This window comes from Kogia breviceps, chromosome 16 (genome assembly GCF_026419965.1).
Source record: "Kogia breviceps isolate mKogBre1 chromosome 16, mKogBre1 haplotype 1, whole genome shotgun sequence".
NCBI lineage: Eukaryota > Metazoa > Chordata > Mammalia > Artiodactyla > Physeteridae > Kogia > Kogia breviceps.
This window is the reverse complement of record NC_081325.1, coordinates 50,539,168-50,565,998: the sequence shown is the minus strand read 5'-3', so window position 1 is coordinate 50,565,998 and position 26,831 is coordinate 50,539,168. Positions and strand designations below refer to the sequence as shown.

Genomic DNA, 26,831 nt, shown 5'->3' with positions numbered 1-26,831 from the left:
GCTTCTTCAGTCACATTCTCGATCGTGTCTCAAAATCGCATTGATCTCATATCTCAAGGAATTCAGATTAAGATAAAGAATTTCCTGATTTCCTTTGAACCAACAAACCCATTTTTTAAAAAGTTTCCTGTTGCCAGGAACTAATAAGTTAGATTTAGATCTACTAATTTCATTTAACCCAATATTTGTCAATCCCAGAGTTCAACAAACTGAATAGTCAGTCATCCAGACAGCAAGTTGCATAACACATAAATGCAGACTCATTATCAAAATGGCCATAATTACATACATGTAAAGTGTAGCAGACAGCAAATAACATTCATGCATTTTAATAATGTTTGCACTGAACTTTAAACCATAAATTTAAAAAGTCGCACATCGACAGTCCAAGAAGTCTAGGTCAAAATAAAAAATCAAGGTAAATGAAACTTGCAATGCCATATTTTAAGGGAAATTTTTACACAAAAATCATATACTCCGAAATATGAGAAACACATAAAACCAAACAACCAGACTGTTTCAGAAATGCCTGGACGTGAGAATAAAAGTCTGTAAAATATAATTGGAAAACATTTTCCTGAAACGTCAATGTGGCAGAATAGTACCATAGTCATCCTTAAGGCCAAGGGCAACATTTGCGTATACACCTTCTTAAACAGGTCTCAGAGAGGTGACGCTGAGATGTGCAAATATGGAATTGCACTTTTTCCACACAAAGACTAAAGGTTTCTCAAAGCAAAATCAATGTTTTACGGGATGCTTCCAAATGGCTCGTGACATGCAGAGCTGGGCAATACGATGCCACTTTCTCACACACAAGACCATCCACGACAAGCAAATCCTTGCAGAAACACACTCTGACCTCTCCACCATCAGCCGCTTCCTGTGCCTAAGCCTGCTGGCCTCCCGGATGGACTCCCACTTCTGTAAGTCGGCCTCGCTGCAGGGACCAGGGGTGAAACTGACCGGAGGCACAGCAGTTCCCAGCTTCCAAGATTGGATCTTACGAGCCAACATGTCATCTTTCTTCAGCCTACAGGAAGGAACTAACACTCTACAGCTATTACTTTTTTCTTTGGGTGGGCATGTCCTTTCAAGTACACAGAGAAATTTTGCTTGAATTTCCGGAGGAAGAGTCCAGGGTTCGGGGAAAGGGACTGGCTGGTATCTATCTGGGGCTCCCGACAGAGGCACCTCTTTCTTCTGTGCTGGAATGCGGCGGACAATCATATCATCTTTTGCTAGGTCTGGAAGTACAAGTGCACCTTCCCTACACTGCAGAATTATATCTTGCTCTACAGGATCGCCTTGCCCAGAAAGCCTTCTTAAGTCTTCGAAAGCCCGGAGAACATATGGGTTTGCATGGAAAGCCCCAGTCTTTCTGACAAAGAAGTCATCGTTCTCTAAGTCAGGATCCAGGGCTGGCATCGCCAGGGCATCTGGTCTATATCCTGGTGTATAAGAGAGGTTCCTTCTGCGTGTTATGAGCCTTGGCCCAGCAGTGGGGTCAATTGTGATATTTGTTTCAGAAGACAAGACGTCATCAGAATATGTCTGGAGGGCCTGAAGTAATAAAAACTGACTGACGCATAGAAAAGAAAAAGGAAGGGAGAATCTTATTAAATTGAGGGAGAAAAGGTAATTAGGTAGCAGACCAACTAGCCAGCCACTGTGGGTGAGTTATTTTAGGGGGCCATGGGAGGGACTCTTGCTGGGAGGAAAGACTAGCATTTAATGCCGTACGTAACGCATGACTTTCCTGGATACCATTTAAAGGGATAAGAGCAGAGTGTATCTCTCAGTGGGCACCACTGAGACCAAGTGATGGGGCCAGAATGGGAAGAGAGTGAAGCCCCCTGATACACACACAGCGTTCCCTTCCACCCCTTCCTCTTCCCATTGGCCACAACGACCTAAGCCCCCTCCCAGAGAAGCAGCAATGATCTTGGAAGGTTTCAAGAGCTGAGCAATAAGCACTTTATGCAACAGGCACAGGGAGTCGGCAGATTAAATAAAACGCTCTGAAGCTTTATTAGAGACTCCTATGAAGCTTTTCTTTGCATTTTCCCACCAGTCTTGCCTGTCCCAGTGTCTGTCTGTAAGTTATTTCCTTTCTCCACAGCTCCACACATAGCACAACTGTAAAATGAGGTCAACTGCCGAAAAAGCCTTTTAAAAACGGTTTTCCCAAGGACTGTCTATGCCACGTGTAACTATATACTCTCTTGTACGTGACTCTGCTAAAGAATATTTAATCCTATAGAATTTCAAGCTCACATGCTTGTACAGGAAGCATGATGTCATATGTTACGCTTTTATAACTAAACATTAAGTGCCTAAGTGTTCATGACTCAGCACATCGTGGTCAGAGGTTAAAGTAGCAGCAGAAGCTGGCACAAGTGTCACAGGCCAGACTCCAAGCAGGCGGGCTCATGCAGGCAGGTCCACCTGGGCTCATCCGAAGCACCACTAGTTCTCCTGGCTGCATGGGTGTCCCGGGAGTTTCTGGCCCATTGCTTAGCCAGTTCCAGCAAGAGTGAACACCTTTGACAGTTGCTGTCTAGCCTATGATCCGCTTTTTGTATGCTACTAAAAATGGCAGAGCTTCTGTCAGAGCCTGAATCCTCATCGTCAGAGTCTGAATTCCTTCTACCATGGAGTGACATAGAGATAGGAAAGAGAAAAGAAGACAAAGAATTGGAGAACGATGCAACTAAAAATAATGTCAAGCTCTGGCTATCTAGAGGACTTTTTAAGACCCAGATCCTAAAGTTTACATTTAAACAGGAGTTTTTTCGGTTAGCAATTCTACAGATGTTGAAGGGAAATTGACCTCTCTCATAAAAAGCACACATAGAATGTACCCAGCCAGGGTACCGAATGGACACCAGAATAAAAGAAACATGCACAAAGACAAACCTGAATCCCTGAAATTCTTTATACCATGGTTTATAAGTTTCCCTTTTTATTCGTTTCCAGTTCACATCTTCCGGGATCCAGCATTTGGGAAGAAACTGATCAAAAGCATTCCCTGGGCTTGGCATGATTGGGCTTAGCTTTCGCACATAAAGATCATCCTTTACAGTGTTGGGTACGCTTGTCTTTTCTTCTGCCTCTTCCAAATAACAAGAGGGGTCTGAAGTTTCTTGTACTGTTGGCCAGTCCTCCACGTCTGGGCCCCAAGTTCTCCTCTCGTTACTGTTCAAAACATCCAACCAGTTAAGACACTGCATGAGCAATTTGTGACACAGAACACAAGAGGCGTGCTTTCTGTCTCACAAAGTTTACACTGTGAACGCAGCCAATTAGTTCCCATTCATCAGTCTCATCATTCCAGCTCCTACAACAAAGTTAAGGCATTATAATAGCATCTCATTTTAATTAGAGAAGAGCTTGATACAGAAGGGCCAAAGACAACTATAAGATGTGTTAAAAGAGAGAGGCAAATTGCAAACCATCTGGGGTGTTACTTTTACATATTAAAAGCCAAGAGCATAACAGCCATTCCATTCCAAGAGAAGTTTTTCTGACCTCGTCATTCTGTATAGCCCAGTGGCTAATGGGTCAGCAGTAGAGAAGACTGGTGAACAAGACTTAGGAGAGATGCTTTTCGAGATGAACCCCTCGGGCCTCTTTTTCATTTGGAATCTACGGTTGGCTAAGTCATCCAAAACTAAATCCGGCAACCTCCGTTCCTCCTCTGAGTCTGATCCACTTTCAGAACCATACACCTCCTTCTGATAGGAAGCTGGATTCGGAAAATCATGCTTTGCTCTGCTGATTTGATGGGAAATTAAAGGATTCTTTGTGTGTCCACGGAGCTCAGTCAACACAGAAAAAAAAAAAAAAGGAAGAAAGCTACACAGCAGAGCTCACAATGAACAATGTCAAGTCATCCAGGGAGCTGAAAGATAACCAGTGAGCTAAAGGCATGCATCTAAAAAAAGAACCGGCAAATCATACGCTGACATTCTAAAATGGAAGAAATCTCTTCAAGATACGGATGACTAAAACTATAGGTAAGTAAAAGAAATATTTCATTAATGAATTTTGTGTTACCTGTGAAATACATTTTAAGGACCATTCCTTTTTACCAAATTTAAATATCCCGGCAAACTCACAAAGCAGACTGAATTTTAAAATTCAACAATCAGCTCGCATCCCAGTACCTTGGAAATGTTCCATCGGCTTCTATGTAGACTGGGCTTGCCCAGCTTCTTCTGTTATCCTCACTTTTGTCCAGCCTTTTCTTCCTCAAGGGCGCCGGCACATAGGATGGCTGTCTACTCTTGTTGGGTAAAAAGCGATTGAATGGTAAAGCAGACTTTGGTTCAATAGCCGAAATCCTTCGATATGACATATCATCTTTATTATGGTCCTGCATTTTGAATGTAAATTCAGAATCTGTGTCACTTTCACAACCTATTAAAAAAAAAAAAAAAAAAGGCACAAGAATTTGCTTTACTCTCCAGATTACTCGTCTAACTGAAACCCACACAGCATGACTGCTTCTGTCTTTCCTTGGAAACCCAGTGCTCTACTGCTAACTGCAGGGAATATTTTTAGAAATTTGTCATGAAGTTGTGATAAGACCCATCAGGAGGAACTTGCTTTGCATACTGGAGATGCATGCAATACATTCTTTCACTGTTGCACATTCTAAGCAGAAAAAGTCCCGGTTTATGGCTGAACCCCTTTTCTTCCCAGTCTTCCTTGCCCTCACGATTTTTCATAAAATTTGTTGATGGAATACACGTGAAAAAAATCTAGCAATCAAGTCAAAGATGCCTAAAATGAGATCTGAATGTAGTTCGAGGGAAACTCAGTCATTTAAAATAAATCATACAGTCATCCAAAATTTCTGTGAGGCGAGAGACAAGGGAAGACAAAGAAAGAGATGCAGAAAGCACAAGATCACAAAGAAGTTTGATAGATCCTTGTGAGACCCCTATGAGCGAGAATCACACATTACATATGAGGTTGGACCAAATGACTTCCAATGTCCCCCCAAAATATTAAGAGAACACAGAACTCGAGGCTTTTTCTGACGGAAATATTGGGAACCTTGTATTTTGATTCAACATCATTTACACACAAATTTGAAAGAATACACTTTGATACACCTCAAGGTCAGATAGATACAAACACTAATCTGTTGTCATTAAAAAAAAAGGCAGTCTGTTCTTTTAAATACATGGGAAGAAATGGGGGTACAAAACATTACAATAGATATGATATAGATACGATAGATACAAGCGTCAGCTGTCTCCCATTCTGCCCGTTTCTTCCTGCCTCTGTGTATTTGTTAAGAAACTTTGCAGATGTTGCATGCTTCCCGCCACAGCTCCAGAGGCTGGCTGTGCACAGTACCTGAGGACCTGGGAGCTGTGGGCTCTCAGCAGGAGCACACCTGCAGGGTAAACCTGAGCCAAAGGCAGTCCCGTCCCCTCCCGCCGTGCCTGGCAGGAGTCTACAGTAGTAACAGAGAGGAGGCTACAGGCAGCGGTTGAACACACAGCTAGGAGACCTTGAGACAGGAACAGGGAAAGGAGTCATGGCAAAAAAGGAGGAAGTATAGCAGCTATGACCAGAAGGATCAATAGTCAATAATCTCGTGCTTTGTTTTTACTGCCTCCTAAATTAGTACATTTTTTTTGAAAATAAGAGAGAAATGTCAAGGATTCTTGCTAAAATTTTGTACATGTGAAATTTGTACAAAAGATCCTTCTACTTCGGAATTTTTTAAGCTACTTTTTTTTTTTTTTTTTAGTCTAGTACAGTAATGCTGCAGAGTAGGCAAATATTCTTGACCTGGTAAGAGATATGGATGAAAGATGCCACCTGCCATATCAGTAAACAAAGGATATTGCAGCCATCCAGCCAGCAGCCACTGCACCTGTCTCCAACTGTGCACCCTGAGGGGATTCAGGATGGAGAAAAGCAGGCTACTCGCCCCATACAGTTAAGGTGCATGTCGAAGGAATGATTTCAGTGAGCCCAGACTCTTTCATCTTTCCATACATAGGAAAGCTTGAAATTCATTAACTTGAGATGTCTGGTTTCTCTTTAATTAACAGTAATCTTTTGATGTTCTGACTACCTGAGTGAGTTGGGTTTTGTTTGTTTTTTTGTTTGTTTTGTTTTACAAAGACTCCGATTTATCCCGGCTCCACCCTTACCTCTTCAGAGCAGTCCCTCAGAACTCCTCTGAGACACTGTCTTCTGGGCTAAAGTCCTCAGCAAGTCTGCTGAATAAACATAATTCTCAGCCTTTAGATTGTGTTTTTGCTTTTTTTTCCCCAGTCAACAGAGGCTTCATATAAAACTAAGGAATATGACTTTGCAATTCTGTTAACCTAAAAATATTATCGTATCATCAATATTATATTGATCATCAATTTGGGACGACAATCTGGTAGGTTAGCAGAATTTCAACGTACTGATCACAAAAAAGTTTTATCATCCTGGTGGCCCCCAGGATTTTCGGTTTTTTTTCTTCCTTAGTTGTAATTACCAAGTCTTCACTTCCACCCTCTTCAAACATGGTCTGCAACTCCTTTCCCAAGATCAGGAAGCAGCGTGACAGTAACCCTCTGCTTTTCCTCACAAGGGTGAGGCACCCAGCGCAAGAAGTATCTCAGGAGAGTGATTCAAGTCACACCACTGGACCACTGCATTTTGCACTGACTGCAGTCTGTATACTCCCACATGCCTTCAATATGTGTTCCTTTTATTTTTGTTGGTCAGATATACATTTCAACGTCACATGTGTTAGGTTCTTCAGTCAGGACAAAGTAATATAGTGGGCTGAGAATTTCAACCTCTGTTTTTACAGCTTTAATCACTCAGATGAATTATGAACTCACATTCATTTCCTGAAAACTATTATAAGAGTCGTCTGGGCTATGAAAACATTAAACCTAGACAGCAAACAGCCAACAAATACAGCAGTAATTGTAAAGGTTAACTCAAATAGCCATTCACTTTTTAAACGTTTAAATGCCACGACTACTCAAAAAGCTAAAGAATTTGGGGTTTTGTTATAATATTTGTTGATTCATTCTATTTTTGAAAAACAAATTCATTGTACATTGCTTTTATGCAAATTTACATTAAAAGAACAAGAGCAAATAAAGGTTGAATTCTAGCTAATGATTGCATGATGAAGCATTTAGGACAAGTGTAATGTTCTCTAATTTTCTGAAGTGCCTCAAAAAATAAGATGGATAATTAATGCATAGAGAATGAGAGCTTGGTATGTGATAAAGCAAGCACAGTAAAATGTTATGGTAGACCTAGGTGGCAGGTACATGGGTATTCATGTAAAATTCTTCCAACTTTGCTGACGTTTGCAATTTTTTATAATAAAAACATTTAAAATAAAAAATAATAATCAACATAAACAAGCAAAGTAAACTCTCTAACAATCCAGCAAAAACTCACAACCAGAACTCTCAATTTTTCATGCTGATGATGGAAGCACAGAAATAGTTCAAGAAACTTCACTTGTGGTTTCAATCTAGTCAATTTGAATTGCGAGAGACATACAGTCAGAAATTTCTGACACCACCCAGTAGCCAGAGGAAAAAGACTTGCATTTACATAACAGATTTGACCATAATATTGGGATTCTTGAAAGAAAGTCCTTCCCACAACAGAAAGACTTTCATTAACACGTTCCTTTCACACTTGTCCTGGGTTTACTCTGACCCTGACAGACGCAAAAGATGTTTTCTAACACAATGCCAGTGTTGTTACTTAATCAAAGTTTAGCATAATATTCTATCATGACAGATCTCAATCATTTCTATTCTTAGACAGAGATAATTATTAAAATATTTTCCTGTTTTTTTCTTAGAAGTTTCTTTTTTTTAAAATCTTTTGCAGAAAGTAAGAAAAGGGAAGAAAGCTTATTCAGGAACTAGAACAGACTTTTATGGAATCTTATTTACTTTCTTTTTTATGTTTAGAGATATCAGTTATTAGGCCTCAGAGGCAGAGATTATTAAACCTGAATCTGGAGAGAAAAGAATTAGGATAGATTACCGCTGATAAAACAGGTCATAGTTAACTGTCTCTTCCCCAAACTCCTCTAAAAACAGAAGATTAAAAGAAGTGAAACTATCACCCCTCTAGTGGCAATATAGTGAGACAGAGAGACAGAAAGAGAGACAGAGAGAAGGAAGGGAGGGAGGGAGGAAAGAAGGAAAGAAAAGACACCCCCAATTATATTTCCATCTCTACAAAAATATACTTCTTGGTGAAATTTTTGCCTCAGTAGTTTCACTCCATTTTTCTACTCTCTCCAATTCCCAATTTTCTCTCGATACGCAAAGAAATAAAAATAAACCGTCGAGTCCAAAACGTAACTCACCTTCACGTGCCCCCCGCAACGTGATATCAGAGGAGCAGCTTGTGAATGACCTAGACCCCAAAGAGTCCAAGCTTTCAAATGAATCTTCTCTCTTATAGTTGCCTGGAGGAGCAAGAAGTTCTCCGCGCTCAGCACACCAGATATCACCGTAACCACTGTCTCTGCCACTCCTCTTCAGGAAGCTGGACTCTTCAAGTGCCTGAAGAACATTTTTTTAAAGACTAGTAAGTTAGCATAAACTTCCAAAAATGTAATCAGTTATTGCTTATTTATTTGCAATAGCTCAAGTTGTGCTGCATTTGATAGGTGAGGCAATGAGACTGCCCCACTAAATATCAGAAAAAAACCTGACAAAAATCAGAATATAAATCTGCAAATGTTTTCCCACAACTAATGCTTGGCACTCATGTGACTATATATGGAGGTAGTCAATATTATTTAATAAGGTAATATAGTCTATTTCATAATAAGGGGGAAATTTTAATAAAAGAAAAGCTAATAATTAGAGTAACATTCAAAGGCTAAAATCAATTATTATCTACAGTTTTCTGGCAATAAGCATGAAAGGAGGCAAAGAGAAAAGACAATCTTAATTTTGATATCCAAAAGGAGAAAAGTTAATAAGATTATATTCAGCCTACCTCCAGGAAATATTAGGGCTCATTTTTATTAAATAAACAAAAAAAAACATAACAAAGTTCTTTAACAAAAAGAAAAGTTTTAAAATAGAGAGGGGCAAGAATAGCAGGTGTACACTTCACAAATTCATTTATTTTCACTCAAAACCTAGATGTGAACCAAGTAGACTTGTTTGTTGAATGTAAAACATTTTCCTTGGATCTAAATGAAATATTTGTTTAGCTCATATAACAGCTATATAGAAATATGTAAATGTTATTAACCATAGGTTTGTAAATCATACAGAATGTACTAAAATAAGCCTTTTACACTAACATTCCTCTAGGAAAGTTAATAGCAAAATACAACTGGACTTTTAAAAATTAGCATGTAAGTAGCATTTATAAAGCCTTAGCATAGTTCTAATACATAGTACTCAATGAATAGCTAGTAACTATAATTTATTTTAATATGGTGAAGGTAATTTTGTTACTATAGTAAAAATCAGAAATGTTACTTTCAGGTGATGATACTAATACAGAGATAGGAATTCCTAGGTTCTTTTTTTTTTTTTTAAAGCAGAGGGTTTTCCTTTTTTTTTTTTCTTTAATTTTACTTATTTTTGGCTGCTTTGGGTCTTCATTGCTGTGCGTGGGCTTTCTCTAGTTGCAGTGAGCGGGGGCTACTCTTTGTTACAGTGCACAGGCTTCTTATTGTGGTGGCTTCTCTTGTTGCGGAGCAACGGCTGTAGGAACGCGGGCTCAGTAGTTGCGGCATGCAGGCTTAGTTGCTCCACAGCATGTGGGATCTTCCCAGACCAGGGATAGAACCTGTGTCCCCTGTGTTGACAGGAGGATTCTTAACTACTGTGCCACCAGGGAAGCCCCAGGAATTCCTAGATTCTTTAACAACCAAATGTAATATGTCAACTTTCATTAAATCATTATTCAGAAAAAAAAGCTATGAAAGAGAGTTGGGAGACAATTGGGATGTTCTGAATATAGAATGGATATTAACTAATGGGGAATTCATGACCGTTCTTTGGTCTAGTAGACATCATAGGTATATGGAAGAATATTCTTACTGTTAAGAGATGCATGCTGAGTATTTAGGGGTGAGTTGTCTGCAATTTACCTTGAAATGATTAATTAAAACACAGATGGATACCTAAATAAAGCCAATATGGGACATGTTTAATGATTAAATCCGATGGAACACAGGTGGGTATTTGTTGTACTATTCTTTCAACTTTTAATTAGGAACATTCTCAAGATATGAAAAAGCTGAAGAAAGAATGTTTACAATGAATAATTAGCAGCTGTCTCAGGCATACTTTTGGCTAAGCCTGGATGTTAATTCATGGTTGAATTGTTTGACAAGTGTTTAAGTGCCAGTAGGGTCTAGTAGATTTATGTGAGATTTCATATATTTTAGACACCACACACACCCTGGAATTAGAGTTGACATCCTAGCATGAAAATGAAAGTGCCTACTTTGTACCCTATTTCCAAGAGGATAGGGAAGCTGGGCTTAGTGCTGGTACCACCAAAATACTTCTTAAAAATGGTAGATTTTAAAATTCTAAGTAAATCTTTAGATTTACCAGGTTTCTTAGACACACACTTGTTGAAGCCTTAGAGTTCAACTCACAGGAGATGATTTTTGACCTCGTAAGTGTTAAAGATGATGATATGCCACCATGGTCATAAAAGAACCTAAGTTTGGCCCCGTTGCCTGGTTCCTCCCCCGAACCTCCACCAAGGACTTTACTCCAACAAGTCACCTAAAATGAGTCACCTACAACTTACAGGATGACTAAGGGTCAACAGCTTACTGCAAGTATTGTTTTTAATATATATTTTGGATTGGCCATTAAGCATTATCTAGTTAAGGGAGAAAAGTTTGATGAACACAATGATTCTGATTTTAACAGAACAGATGCAAAACAGCTAATATATTCACACACCTCTTATGGCTCTCCACACTCCAAAATAATGGAATGGAACCACAACTATAGTTTTACCTATGAAAATTCTTTTTTAAAAAAATAGATTTATTTATTATTTATTTATTCATTTATTTATTTATGGCTGCACCGGGTCTTCGTTGCTGCGTGCAGGCTTTCTCTAGCTGTGGTGAGCGGGGGCTCCTCTTTGTTGTGGTGCATGGGTTTCTCATTGCCGTGGCTTCTCTTGTTGCAGAGCATGAGCTCTAAGCACATGGGCTTCAGTAGTTGTGGCATGCAGGCTCAGTAGTTGTGGCCCACGGGCTCTAGAGCGCAGGCTCAGTAGCTGTGGTGCACGGGCTTAGTTGCTCCACGGCATGTGGGATCTTCCCGGACCAGGGCTCGAACCCGTGTCCCCTGCATTGACAGGCGGATTCTTAACCACTGCACCACCAGGGAAGTCCCTGAAAATTCTTTTTTATCTACTCTGATTTTGACACTGGTGACAGGAAGCAGCCTCGAATAAAGCATTCCCAGCACAAACACTCTACTAGGATGATTCAACCTGAGTCAGACTGCCATAAAAAGAACCAAAGGCTGGAACGAGAACACTAATGCAAGAGCCAAAGTCCTATGTTATTTTTAACTGGATGTTTTCTTAGCTGAAATACCTGTAAGGCAAGGCTTTGCCCTTGCTCAAGGCCCTGCCACATTCATCCTTCAGAGCCTTGCCCTCCTCCATTGCACTGACCTACCTGTTCATCTGTCTACATCAGAGGGCTGTGCTGTAAGGATGGGTCATCAGCCTTGTATGAGTGTTTTCTCAACAACTAGTACAATGCTTGTGCATGGTATTATCTCAACTGTTCTCTGAATTAAATGTTTTAAGGACTTTAAATAGGGTATTATCAACTCTTTACAATTAGAAAATAAAAATCCAGGAGGAATACCCTAACCTTCTAGACTATAATCCCATCTCCATATAATGTATGTGGCTGGGTTCAGGCAAAACTATTTAGAGATCAGAGTAGTTATAAGGCAAAGTGATCATTTCATCCTAAAACTTCTATCTTCCAATTATAGTAACTAACATTTATTACATCCTTACAGTGTGCCAGAGACTAATGTTAAATGCCTGATTGGTACAGTATCCTTTAATCATCATAAAGACCCATCAAGCAACTACTATTAATTAGATGATCATATATGATTTTGATGACATATTTTCTTCTGCACACAGCAGATTCTCCTGCATAAATACCCCCATAGTGAAGTTAATTTTCCCATTTGAATATTATGAGTGAAGACTTGGGCAACTCTGGTCAGGGCTGGCAATTGAGATATAATGACCCGTGGCAAGACAGTAAGATAAATAAATAACTTCCATACCTTTTAATAGCCCTGAAGCACCTCTCTATTACAGGTTAAGTTCATAATGAATATAGAAAGAGTTAGGTTATATAAAGTGTCTAAGAAAGAAAGTAAATTAGTATTTTGTTGAGTTACCTAAAATTAAGAAATAAATATGTATACCTATATCATATACCCTGGAAACTGCTCTGAAATACTTACTCACCCCTTGTGGTGGCTTACAAAGCCAGGAAATGAGTAACGATCCTCTCCACCCATCCCAAGCAGAGCCGCCATATATCATAGAGGGAGGAGAAGAAGGCAGAGGGCAGGTGGAAAAAAGAGACGAAGAGGAAAAGGGAAGACGAGAAGTAGTACTAGTTAAAGTAGTTGTCTCATACAGATAGAGTTTCCTTACCTTAGTCAGAGCTTGTCCTAAAAGATTCTCAAACGCTTTCAAATTAAGATATGGACCATTATAGTAGGGGTTACTTTGTGCTTTTCTTCCCAGCCAGTACAAAGTTATCAAAACCTTTAAAAAAAAAATTCCATGAAACAACAGATCAGTCTACTTAGTAACTAATGGCAAGCTCAAATGCAAGTGAGCACTCTAGATAAAAGACAGTATCTATGGTTGAAAAGTAGATTTTCTTTTAAATTATGTAAAGGAGAAGGGTAACTAAAAATGTTATTCTTCTTAGATTTCCATCTCTGAGCACATTCTCAGAGCAAAAGCCTAGACCCCAACAGGTATTTATACTCTACCGGTACACATGAAGAAGGAAAAAATTTACAGTAAGAAAACATAAATTAAACTTTTAAAGTAATATTTTTCCAACAATCTTACAGACTGCACACTTAAAATCAAAAATTCTCAGCTTCCCTAATAATGATATTGAGCTCTTATATTTTTCAATAAAGCTGTCACATTTTTAGAAATTCTTCTAATATGCAGAATATTATAGATATAAGTCTACATTGGGCAATTACCCAGAGTCCTTAAACATTTAGTGTTTTTCCTTAAAGTCTGATTTTGGTGGTTTCTGACTTGCTCTCCTAAAAATCCTAGAGCCTATTTATTTGCCTTTACCACATTACTAACATGTAAGGACCCACTCCCTAGATTTAACCCACCTTCTTATATACTATGAGGTCAGAAAATACATGTTTCAACCATATTTAAACACATTTAGAATTTGTTTCTAGCAAAACTTAGAAAAAGGATAGAGAATATATCAGATATTTTTAGATCTCACTACCTTTTCATAGAACATGTAAGTAAAAAACCATTTATAATGTCCCATTAAATATATCTTACATTTTTCACTCTCCTATCAGTCTCTTCTTGCCTGTAAAGAAAAAAGAAAATATCCCTTAGTAATATCTATGAACCTTAAATTGTTAATTATTAACTAGAAAAAACTCATTTGTATTCTAAAGTTCTATGAATATTAATACCACCTGGAAGTTCAGAAACCTTAGTTAGTATATTATCCATCAGAAAGATTTTTCCATATTCACTGATTTCATGAAATATAATGGTCAGTTTTCTATAAAAAGCAAAGTTGTCTTTTTTCTTTATTTAATTCATTACAGTCTGATTGTTTAAATGTGTTATTTGCATTTATGTTTTCATTTTAAACAATGTTTAAACCCAATCAAAAGGGGGGAAAAAATCAATGTGTGCTCATGGCAGAAAAAAAAAACAGGAAACAGGGATAAAAACCTTAAATAGGAAAAAACAAAAGTAATTTTGCCCTGAGTTTTCTTTTCCACTTTGCGTGAGGGTTTTTTCACTCAGGTTCCCCAGAGAAAATTGCTCAGAGACCAAGTCCTGCAGATGTTGAAAAGTGCAGTTTAAAAAATAGCCATGAAGCTCTGCCTAAAGAGATTTCACTCTATTATAAGCATCATGAGTTTCCGCCCCACCTGTAAAAGGGCATGATATTTGTGGGAAAAGTTAAGGAGGCAGATGTCACCGCAATGTTGAAGACAAAAAAACATAAGTTAATTAACAAAGGGATGGATGACCCTAAACTATTGGTGCTTTCCATCAGAGACTTAAGCAGGATCATTGCTAATTCAGAGAGATGCAGGAGCCTGAGCTAGATGACCTCCAAGGTCGCTTTTCAGTCTACGAGTCATAAGTAGTACATTTATAAGAAAATATATATGTATATACACACATCGTGTGTGTAAGACATATAAAACACACATATATAACATATATACACAGGGAGACAAAGAAAAGGGGGAGAGAACGAGCACACAAGTGGAGACAAACATTTAACTTAGCTTTCAAAGAATCCATGAAGACAGCTATGACCATTCCTTTCCATAAGATAAACGTGAACTGAAATGAACTTAAGAACAACATTTGCCTCTCACCTACCCCCAAAACAGCGTAACGAAAATAAAATCCACAAACTCTCACCCTACTGTGGAAACGTAAATTGGTACAACTACTTTAATACATTTGGTAGCATCTATTCAAGCTGAATGTACAGTATATGCATATTCTGTGACCTAGTACTTCCACTCCTCGATATATACCCAACAGAAATGCTTACAGATGTTCGCCAAAAGTCATACATGAGCACCTTTATAGAAGCACAATTCGTAATAGAATAAACTGGAGCTACATCTATGTCTTTAACAGTAGAATGGATAAATTGTGGAATATCCACACAATGAAATATTCCATAGCAATGAGAACAAACAGCCTGCAGCTATATGGTTCAATCTGACAAACAATGGGAAGTAAAGGAAGCCAAACAGAGCACAGACTGTATTATTCATTCAAGTTGAGAACAAAAACAGGCATAACAAAGATATGATGTTAGGAGTCAGGATACTGTTTGCCCTGGTGGGGGAGGATGCAAGTGACTGGAAAAAGGTGAGGGGCTTCTAGGGCGCTGAAAATTTCCTATATTTTGATCTGTAAGCTGGCTATTTAAGTGAGTTCCATCTCTAAAGCCTGTGAATTGTACACTTAAAACACACATATAGAAAAAGATACATACTTCAAAGAAGCAAATAAATTTTACAGCCCAAGTACTTAAATCATAGCTTATCTCTTAAGTAAAAAAGAAAATCATCTTGTAAAAACAAAATCAACATTTTTCAAAGAAATGGGGGGAAAAATCACTAGAAACTGACAATTAAAAAAAATAAGAGTTATATTGGGAATTCCCTGGTGGTCTAGTGGTTAGGATTCAGCGCTTTCACTGCCATGGCCTGAGTTCAATCCCTGTTCGGGGAACTGAGATCCCACAAGCCACACAGCATGGGCAAAAAAAAAAAAAAAAAAAGTGATAAAATATATAGCCTCTTTTTATATTAATGACCAACAAACACACTTCAGGCATTAACCAAAGCACAAAGAACCATCAGTACTCAATGAAAAGGATACATTAGGCTGAAAATCACCACACTCTTAACAGTCAATGCAAACCACCCCACTTTTCTCATAAGTACACCGAGGGCAGATAGAGGAACAGAGCTCTCTTGAACCCCCGACCTCCTTTCCACAGCCCTCTCTAAAGGTTTTTAATCCAACACACTCATTTACTTTGTATTATGATAAAGCAATAATTGTAAACACAAGCTATGGCCTATTTTGGAATAAATACTCACAATAAGCAGTGACCTTGGCACTATAACCTTTCCCTCATTTCACATTCCCTTCTGAATATGAGCATTTATAACATGCTCTTGAACACAGGGACACACATGCCAGCCTAACTGCTGTTCTATCACTGAAATGTAATGCCAGGAATTCAAGTAGTCAATGATTTACTGGAGTCAACAGAGGTCAACTTTTGACACACAACAAACACATCTCATTGTAAGCAAGTCAGTAACCAGGCGGCTCCTTTGCCTGCTGCGGCCACAGGGCACAACCCCAAGGCCTTCCAAATAGAGCAAGCGTGAGGGCAGAGGAGAAGCTCATGGTATCAGTCTCTCTATGAGCCATCCAAGATATTGCCTAACTCAGGAGAACCAAAAATAAGACAGTCTTATCTACAAATAGGCTAATTCCCTTACAACAGATATTTCAACAGTTGACATAGTATAATTCCATGTTCAAAAGCATGGTCTTTGGGGCAGATGTAGGTCCCACTAGCTATGTTCATCCCGGCAATTTACTTAACTCTTGAAGCTTCCATCTCCTTCTGGAGAAACTGCAAATAATGGCCCTTATTCCAGGACATCATAAGAAAAGTACACAGGTATTTAGCAGAGTCCCTAGCCTCATGGTAAGTGCTTATCAAGCAGCAGTTATCACTAGACTGTAAGCTATGTGAGGGCAGGGCCCAACTTATTTACCAAGCTACCCACACAGGCTTCTTAGTGACACCATGCTGGACCCCAATATTTAAGTTGCAACCAGCCTGCCTGACACTCCCCATCTGTCATCCCTGCTTTATTTTTTGTATTTATAACCATCAACTGCATGCATTCATTTATTATCTGTCTCTTCATAATCCAAAAGGAATTTTTGTGATTTTATGTGCTGTCATATCCCAAGTGTCTTAAGACAGGGTCTACCACCTGACAAGTACGTTAAAATATTTTATTAAAAATGCCTAGCACATGGGACTTCCCTGGTGATCCAGTGGTTAAGACTCCATGCTTCCAATGCAGGGGGCGTGGATTTGATCCCTGGTCAGGGAACTAAGATCACATGCCACTCAGCGCAGCCAAAAAACACAAAAACCAAAACAAAACCTCTGAGTTCCTGAAGTTTTCTAAATTAATTATTCCCATAATTTAAAAAAAAATGCCTAGCACAGTGCATGGCACACAGATGCTCACCAATACTAATCTGAACACATTTATTTAGCTTACAGAAATGTAAGTCAGCAAAAGGAAGCCTGAAATGATAAAAGCTCAGGAGATTCCTATGTGATGTCAAAGAACAGTTAAATTACATTAGCTTACTTAAAACATCCAATTTTGACTCAAACTGTATTGATACTCATAACTGGGCTTCTTTTTTAAAGCTGTTTTCTTTAAAATTGCAATAAAAGGAATTCTTTATAATCATAGATCAATAACCCAAAAAAGGCACAGGTTCAAAAACAACGGGCAGCTTCAAAGTGCTGAGTACAAAGATTAAGTGGTGGTCTCTGGGATAAAAAAGCTTCCCAGCAGAGCTCTGAAAGACAAAGGCCAAAGAATCCAAACCTTCCTTGAAACCCAAATTGACCATAAAAAGGGACAGAGATAAAACGTTAATAGTTTGAAAAAATGACTATGTTGAATATGTTGCTAGCCTTCTCTCGTGTATTACATGCTAATTTAAAAATTGTTTAATATTCAAGAAATAGCAAGTATGGCATAGATATCATCTTCCACTCTGTTAATGGAATAGCTCTGGTAATTCTTCACTACCTGACAAAGGACCAGAAAACATGTGCTCATCACACAGCTCTAAACTTTCTGCCAGAGGCCAGGAAGAAAAGAGCCATAAACCCTCAAGTAAGCCTAACAGTGAACAAGATCCATCAGTAACCACCTTCTCCTAACTTCAAGGTATACTTAGAGCCAGGAAACTCTAGGTCTTATCCTTTTTTTATTCAAAGATGTTTTAAAATACTCGTACAAATCCTCCATCAAGGAGCACCATCTCTAAGGAAAGGACCAGGGAAATAAAATCCATGTGGATGCTCTGGCTCTCATTAGGAGACCCCATTCTTCCCGGAGGCAGCAGCGTGGCTAAGAGGGCAGGCTCTGGAGTCAGACCTCCTGGGTGTGATTTCTGGCTCCACTTTTGGGAGCTGTGAGAATGTGGCAATGCTTATCTAATTCTGTGTCTCCACAGTCTCACCTGGAAACCACATACCCATTTCACTGGGCTTAAGACAGACATTTGAAAAGTACTGAACCCAAGAAGATCAAGTAAAGGAGACACTTCACGACTATCCTCCAATTACCCATCTCAACCACACAGTATGGTGGAAGGAAGGGGCGAGAGGACAGGCAAGTTTCCCCATACATAGTATTTTCCCCCTAGAAGAGACATTTCTGTGAAGCACAATTCAAGACACTCTCTCATGTTCGGACTTCCTTTCCCTCTTTCTCTGAAAGGCTTTGAACAAGAAATTGTTTCTAGAATAAGGTCAAACAAAGAGCAAGGCAAACTTAGTGTGGTATGACCGTTGTTGGCCAAACATCCATGTTGGCCCCAAGCCAGCCCTCCTCACCCGCCCTTTATCTACCGGGGACTGCCTAGGCCAACACCTTTTAATTTTCCAAAAGCTCAAAATCTGAGGGAAAAAAAAAATGTGCCTACATGGCCAAAGTCCATCTCTCTCATATCTGATAGGATAGTTTGGGAACAGAGTGTTAAAGGATGAGATTCTAGGTGCAGCCAGCTGTATTCTAGGGCTTCATCAAAAATATTTCCAAATACGTTCTGTTTATCCAAAGAGCTAAGCCTGGGCCCACATGCATGCACCCACCTCAGCCTCTCATAGAATCTCTCCTGGTGGACAGCAGAGAGCTGGAACCACACCTGACTCACGACTGTACCCCTGGAGTCAACCACAGGCCTGGCTAAGAGCTGCCAAGCTTCCAATGTTCATATATAAGTCACCTAAAGCCACTCACAGAGCCAGTCCAGCAGATCAAGGACAAAGAGTTGGAGGAAAATTCCCCCCAAATAAGAGAAAGCTTCACAGAGCTTGAAACCGAGTCCCAATTCTCTCTTTATGTTCTTCCTCCATACCTTTTTTTTTTTTTCTTCTTCCATATCTTGATACCCCTTTTCCTCAAGGTACCAACTTCTTCACTGGCAGCACCGTAAGCTCAATCTTGTCATGTTCTGCCCTAAGATCAAAATCCCCTAGCACTGAATTCTCCATCCTCCAAAATCATCCTTCCTCCCTAAATCCAAGCCCGCACCCTGCACAACCCAACCTCGGTGAAGATCAAATACAGTTGTCTTACTGAAGCATCATACAAGGAAGCGTGTGATGAAAAATTCATGCTGGAATTTCTGATACAGTGGGAATATCTTTGCTCCAGATATGACGGGGGAAGACTCCCTACATCCTAACAGGATGAGACATGTGGTACCACCTGCCACTACCCCAAGCTTCTCTGGCTTCAAGGAATCTGGAGTTCAATAGGAGACTCAAGTATAACTTCCTACCCCATCCGGTCTCCTCCCTGCCATACACACTCACCCCTCTTTCTATCCCTAATCCTACAGCCCCGATCATGCCCTTTTCTTGGCCTCAAATAAGCTTTTACCTTTGTTCCTCAGAACAACTGCAACTCACTGGGTGATTACGTCCCCAAGCATCCACTTCCTGAGGCTACTTCCCAGAGTACAGCGAGAACCCAACCCTTCCCGAGTCAGTTCTAGCCCTGCCCTGCCCTGCCCTGGGCGGCTTCAGCTGACCAGGATGTGCTGCTTGGGAAACGGGGTTGACATTAGAGAAGCTGGGCTCACACAATACTTGGTCCTCCTCCAAGCCACTAAGTAATCCCTGCCCTCCAGTTGTTGCTTATGTAGTCTGGCCACCTGTTCACAACTTTTTAAAAAATGTCAAGAAATGAGGTCCTGGATCATGATTTCATAAGCAGTCACTAGTAGAAGAAAGTGTGTGGACCGTATCTGCTTTCAATCTGTCAGGTATGCATGAGGTTAGGGAGGAGGCGTGTGTGTGGCCAGGGAAGATGGTTGAGACCAATCAAAGCAGATGCCCTTCTCATTACAGCAGCGGCATTGTTTTCTACAAGAGACAAGACAGTCTGCCTCCAAATGGGAGGAAAGGGTTGCTCAGGATACTGAGTGAAATTTTAAGAAGCATAGTGACATAATGATTTCTGACGCTACTGTCTCTGAGGGAAGGGCCTGTTTTTATTCCAACTGCAGGAAGTGAAGGAGGAATTTAAGAATCTATCAGGTAATGGCTCCTTTTTCTAATAACAGACATTTTTATTCATGGAAGCTCTTCCACTGCATTACATAAAATAGAGCAAACCTTTCTCTAATGACTGGCAAATAGAAGGAGGAAGAAATGTATGGATAAAAGTTAAAGGCGAATTCTTGGAATACTGCACTCAAAAAGTAAGCTGCATTTTAAAAAATGAAGTTGAAATTCTTCCTTTCCTCCCACCTTCATCCCTAAAAATGAAACTGTATTCCATTTGACAATCTGCCAGTAATGTGAGATACATGTGACTCAGCTTTTAATCTGCCATTGCTACAAAATGCAGCTCTACCTGACTGGAAATTGTAAAAATGGCACTTGAGAAAATAATACCAAATCTGGAGACAATTAGTGAGCAAAAATAGATAAACCATGATTTCTGTACTTACCTATGTGAGACAAAACTCTTGGAAATTCAACAGTTTTTGCCCTAGGAACATAATGCTTATTCCAAACGTGACAAATGAGTAAGTACCCTCTCATTAAAAATCATTTCTTATTAAATTTCACACCCCTCCCACACAGTACTAAGAATAGCTAAGTTTCACTTAAAGAGAAAGGGAAAAAAAAAAACCCACATGCATTCGAAAACACTGGCACACACTTCCACTTAAATAATGAACCTGAAGAGCTGCCGCAGGAGCTGAAAAGTGGGTTTTGTTTCTAACTCTTTCAACAACAGACTTTTTGCAAATCTTCTTTTCTACTTTTTGGAGTATGTTTGCTATTACATAAAACTGATTTCACAATTTGAGACTCACACATGTATATCCCCTGTTAGATGGTAACCCAGAAACAGACAATTCCTGAATACAGAATTTAATATCCATGATATATGCTCCACGTACTAAATGGAGTTATGACCTTCAATTATATAAAATGTGCTGGGGAGAGACTACAGGGGGTGTCAATTACAGGCCTACCCATCATTTTACTTCTGTAGGTAACAATGTCAGGTAGCAGCAGCAATGCGAAGAGTGGGCTTGGTTTTAGACATGGGAAGTCTGAGACATATGACAAAGTAGAAATGTTAGGTAACTGGTAATTAGACATACAAGTAGGATGTTCAAGCTAGAAATCTAGGTTGGAGATATAATCTGGGGAGTTGTCAGCGTAGAGATTAAGTGTAAAGTCATGAAGCTACAATGAGACCCCCCCCTAGAAAATAAGTGTAGATAGAGAAGAGGTCTAGGGATTGAGGGCTGGGAAACCCAACACATAGGGCTAAGAGGTGGAGGAGAAACCAGCAAAGCAGACACAGAAGGACCGGCCAATGTAATGGGAGTGGCACGCCGGAGAGAAGGAGAGCAAGATGGAGGGAACAGTTAAAAATGTTGTTGAGGGCTTCCCTGGTGGCGCAGTGGTTGAGAGTCCACCTGCCGATGCAGGGGACGCGGGTTCGTGCCCCGGTCCGGGAGGATCCCACGTGCCGCGGGGCGGCTGGGCCCGTGAGTCATGGCCGCTGAGCCTGCGCGTCCGGAGCCTGTGCTCCGCAACGGGAGAGACCACAACAGTGAGAGGCCCGCGTACCACAAAAAAAAAAAAAAAAATGTTGTTGAGAGGGGAATGAGGATGTGCGCTGAGGAATTACTGCTGTATTCTTTTCTTAACCCTTATAATATCTTACACACGTGTAATACACACTCACTCAATTACTAATTACTTCTCCTCAAAGGAGAAAAAGAAAGAAGTATTAACATCAACAAAAATCTCGTCAAAACCACCGATGTTCCTAAACATACAATTTAGGAGAATTCTGAGCTAGATGGCTCAGGTGCCCTTCCAGACTTCTGAGCCCACACTTAGCAAAGCCAACAAGAAATTCAACTGTAGGTATAAATCTTCTAGTCTTTAGCATCATGATATTGGAATAATAATATGCCAGGTGAGGAATTTTTCAAGTCAGTATTTGTCAAACTGTGTAACATGAAGCATGAGAAACCGGCAGATTGAATGGGGCTCAAGGTCAAAACTTTTTACAAAGTGTTGCATATTTTCTCCTTAACACATAACAGAAAATTGAAGTTGTGAAAAGCCCTACAAGAGATCCGTTTTACTTACACTTTGAAAAATTCATTTTCTCATAGTTTTTGGCAGAACAGTTACTAAAATCTTAAGGAATTCTGGTATCAATGAAGTATTTCCCAATTGTGTTCTGTTTAAGTCCACTTTATGCTTAATTGTATCATGTATATTAATATTAATTACCTTTATTAAGCACTTTATATTAATCATTACGTTGACTGTATTGCATTATTATCTCCTTTAATCCACACAACAACCTAATGATTTATAGATTAGGAAATTGGGACTCCAAAGGCTTAAAAACTTTCCCAAGGTCACAAAACTATTAAGACTTGATGTGATCCATACTTGCCATACACTAAGAGCCATGGACTAAGACCCTGTCTTAGTATTAATGCAGCCACCCTTTCTACCTTAATATATTTTTAATAGTTTACTTATTTCTTAATCCTGAAAAATAATTGTCTGTAATATCCTGAAGTATAAATGTCTCTCAATATTCTCTCCAAGTGTTGGTTCAAAACCTATCTATGGCAACAATAATTTCCTGCCTAAATCTGTCTCTCAAAGACAATGGCAGAAGTTCCCCCTTACCTTTTCTGGCAAAATTTAGATTTGTATTGTACTATCTTGCACACACAACCCGTTATGGGATTCTGCAGATGGAAAATTGCCAAAGGATTTTTTAAAGGACTTCCTTCTAAGTAAATGAAATATATCACAATAATTCTCGTGGTGAGAGAAATGCAAGGCAGAGATTACCTGTTCTTATCACTGCTAAGCCTTTATGAGTATGGTTTCTTTAAGGCAAGTACCCATCGAATATAAATAAAAAGATCATAAATTAAGCACAAACAAGATTAAATGGGAAAATATTTTGGTTAGTCTCCTGAAGGTACATTTTCTGATCTTAAAAAAAAAAAAAGAAAGATAAATCTACCTTTAGGTTTGTGAAAATTAAAATATATTTAAAGTGCCTAGCATGTAAATACTTATTTTCTTTCTGATGAACATGAAAGCATAAGGTATAAATTATTAGTAGTAAGTTATTATATCGTTACACCATTTCCTTAGCTGCAGTTTATATTAAATGTGCTATGTGTGTATAGTACAAACCCGTATTGACAAAGTAGTGCATACCAAACTACTGATTTCATGCTACACCTTCAAAAGTCTCCATATTGCTTTAAGTACATTATTCTCCCTTGCCTATAAGTGAGACTTGTTTCAAAATTTTAATTCCACCGGAAAAATCAACACCACGGCCCCCTCGAAAAAATCCCTAGCCCAAGTTTTTCATAAATCATTTTTAGTCCTAAATTTTGCCTGTTCTAGATTAGCCTCTCTTATCTTAGTGTTTTTAAAAAAAACACCAAACTTTTCACAACTATATTTAATCCAAAGGTTCACAGGGGCAATATATATTTAGAACAGAGTTTCTTGACAACATCACCCTTTGGACCTTACAATTCTTCATTGTGGGGAATTACCCTGTGCATCGCAGGCTGTTAAACAGCACCCCCGGCCTTATTCACTAGACACCTCTCCTCACCCTAGTCAAGACAATCAGAAACGTCTCCAGACGTTACCAAATATACCCTGGGGCACAAAATTGTTCCACGTTGAGAACCACTGTTTTAGAGGATCTAAGAATTTAACTAATTCCTCTTCATAAAGTATACTCAAGGTTCCACGGGCCTAAAATTAGCTGAAACCGAAACCAATCTCATGAGTAGTAAATGAAGTCTGAGGAGTTCACTCACTCTCCAAGAATGATCAAATATTAAATTTAAAACATATTATGTCTTATTTTCCTTGCAATTTGTATAAAGCTGCCTGTCTTTCATTAGAGAGTTAATACCACGCATCATTTAAAATTTTCCATTTACATATACCACCTTCCACAGATGTGCCGTTTCCTTCTTAGCCTTCCACATAATGCTTCAAATTTCAGGATCTTATCAAAGTATCACCAATCACTCTGTATAAGTCATTGAAAACGAATGGACATGCTTCAAAGGATTAACATAATTGGTTTTCAAATTCAGATTAATATAACACTGCCTTCTTCAATTAGCTTTCAAGTTCAATACACATTCAGTCCGATGTCCTTCAGAGTAGTTTACATTTCCTGCAATCAATTTTAATTTTCCCATTTTCTGTGAATACCTTTTTGAAACTTCCAAGACTAATGAATCTAATGAGCTTTTTCTTCTTCTTTCTCCCCTTCACCATATTTAATCTAAACCAAATTCAAATAATACTTCCCAGGCAACTTTTCTCAGATATGCCCTTTAGATTCCCACTATCACCAGTTCAGAATTTAAACTGAATAAGTCTTCTTAAGTGCATGCATCCTCTAATCCCCGAGCCTGTTCATCCTTCCACATGCTCTGCACTGGTGAAGGGCCCCAGATTTCAGAGTCAGAAAACTAAGGCCTAAGCCAAACAACATCTCCCTCAAACACTCACTTCCCCACCAAACAAATCCTATCAATTCTAGTCCCTAAATCTCTCTGGAATTCCTTGCTTCTTTCTCAGATGTATTTCCTGTCTTCGGTCTTCCCCCACTGATCCTCCTCCTCCCCAGAGATTCCTGAAGAATCATCCTAAAATGAAATCCTCTCCATGTCTCCTATCTTTTTTATTTTAAATAAATTTATTTATTTTTTATTTTTATTTTTGTATGCGTTGGGTCTTTGCTGCTGTGCGCGGGCTTTCTCTGGCTGCAGTGACCGGAGGCTTCTCTTCCTTGCGGTGAGAGGACTTCTCATTGCAGTGGCTTCTCTTGTTGCGGAGCACAGGCTCTAGGCGCGCAGGCTTCAGTAGTTGTGGCTCGGGGGCTCAGTACTGGTGGCGCACGAGCTCTAGAGTGCAGGCTCAGTAGTTGTGGCGCACTGGCTTAGTTGCTCCGCGTCATGTGGGATCTTCCCGGACCAGGGCTCGAACCCGTGTCCCCTGCATTGGCAGGCGGATTCTTAACCACTGCGCCACCAGGGAAGCCCCATGTCTCCTATCTTGACATTCTTACCTCTTAGGATTTATTTCCCTCAAGTAAAGTTCAAAACATAGCATTCACATTCATCATCTGCCCACTCTCGGTCACCTCGTTTCTTGACTTGCCCCAGCATAAACCCAACACTCTGTCTATAAAACAGCTCTAGAACTGTCTCAATAGCCCCGATCTCTCCCACCTCTACATAAGAGACAACAGGTGGTTTTCTCTTCCTAGAAGGCTCTTGACTGTTCTCCCCCAGTTTTGAACTGTTCGTCCTTTCAGATTAAACTCAAATGTCACCAGCCTCTGAAGCATTCCTATCTTCTAGAGGCCTCTCTCATGTGAGCCCATGGGTGTTCTGCACAGGGTGCTTTTAAAGCATTCCATTAAATTATCTTCCTAGTCTCTCCCACTGGACTGTGAACTCCATGAATTCAGAAACAGAATGCTGTTCATCTCTGGCTAAGTACTTAAAAATATAGGCACTAAAATATTACCAGAAAGAAGAGATTAATCTTCAGCCTCTTCTAAAAATCTATCCTACCAATGATCTAGAATCATTTTTAAGGGGCCATTTACTCCCTCTCATCCCCACTAAATCACAGGGCTCCTCATGCTTTATCTTGAACTTAATTTTAGTTACATCCCCATTTCCGGTCTTTCAGCCATTTCCTGTTGCATCCCACTCTATTCTGACTTTAATCAAACCAGTCTAACACAACAGGACCTGTTTACTCTCACTCCAGAGCTATATATTCCATTCCTTCAGCCTAACATACCCAGAATCTGTCACACATTTAACTCCTAAATGTCAATTTCCAGGAAACTCCCATAGGACATTGCCAAGTCCCTGAAACACCATCACTTTAGAGTCCCAATCGCTCATACAGATATAGAACCATACCATTATTCATCCACTTACATCCATTACTGACGTTAACACATTTTGTGTATTTCTCTCACTACCTCCGAAGGACCTTTGAGGACTACTTTCTTTCCACAAACATTATTCACATACAGTTGACCTTTGAACAGTGCTGAACATGTAATACCATAGTATGTATTTAGTGAAAAAAGTCCACTTGTAAGTGGACCCTCACAGTTTAAACCTATGTTGTTCAAAGGTCAACTGTACTGGGGGTTTTGCTGAATATCTATACAAGATGAAGTAAAAATATTCCTAGGATAATAATGTCACATACCTTCTCTTTGAGTAGTTCCCATTGATTTATCCCCTAAAACAGAGGTTCTCAAACCACGGTCTCCAGACCATCAGTACTCACAGTACCAAAGAACTTGTTAGAAATAAAAATCCTCAGACCCTACTCCATACCTCCTGAACCAGCAACTCTGGGGTTAGGAGTCCAGGAATCTGGGTCTTAGTGAGTCCTCTGGGTGATTCTGATGCATGCAAATGATTGAGAGTCAGTGCCCTAGAAATATACCAAAGTTAAAACTACAGCTTAACTGAAGCTACAGCTTCAACTAGTTTAGCTACTTCTCTGAAAAAGGAAGTTAAACCGAAACATAATTCCTCTAGCCTTACCCAACTAGAATTAAAAACAAACAATAAGG

At 39.5% G+C, this 26,831-nt stretch overlaps 1 protein-coding gene across 50 annotated transcripts in view; it reads right to left on the bottom strand.

Annotated features, from left to right (window-relative positions):
* Window positions 1-26,831, bottom strand: part of LMO7 (LIM domain 7) — a 195,654-nt gene that overhangs the window by 47,888 nt on the left and 120,935 nt on the right. For 29 of the 50 annotated variants that reach the window (XM_059042035.2, XM_067016466.1, XM_067016468.1 and 26 more), the window contains 8 exons: window positions 13,606-13,636; window positions 12,706-12,819; window positions 8,375-8,573; window positions 4,170-4,422; window positions 3,532-3,777; window positions 2,920-3,198; window positions 2,449-2,649; window positions 863-1,582 (listed from right to left, as the gene is read on the bottom strand). In XM_059042035.2, coding sequence (XP_058898018.1) covers window positions 863-1,582; window positions 2,449-2,649; window positions 2,920-3,198; window positions 3,532-3,777; window positions 4,170-4,422; window positions 8,375-8,573; window positions 12,706-12,819; window positions 13,606-13,636 — 2,043 coding nt within the window. The remainder of the gene's footprint in view (window positions 1-862; window positions 1,583-2,448; window positions 2,650-2,919; window positions 3,199-3,531; window positions 3,778-4,169; window positions 4,423-8,374; window positions 8,574-12,705; window positions 12,820-13,605; window positions 13,637-26,831) is intronic. The other 21 variants (XM_067016509.1, XM_067016460.1, XM_067016463.1 and 18 more) reach the window with 4 other exon arrangements.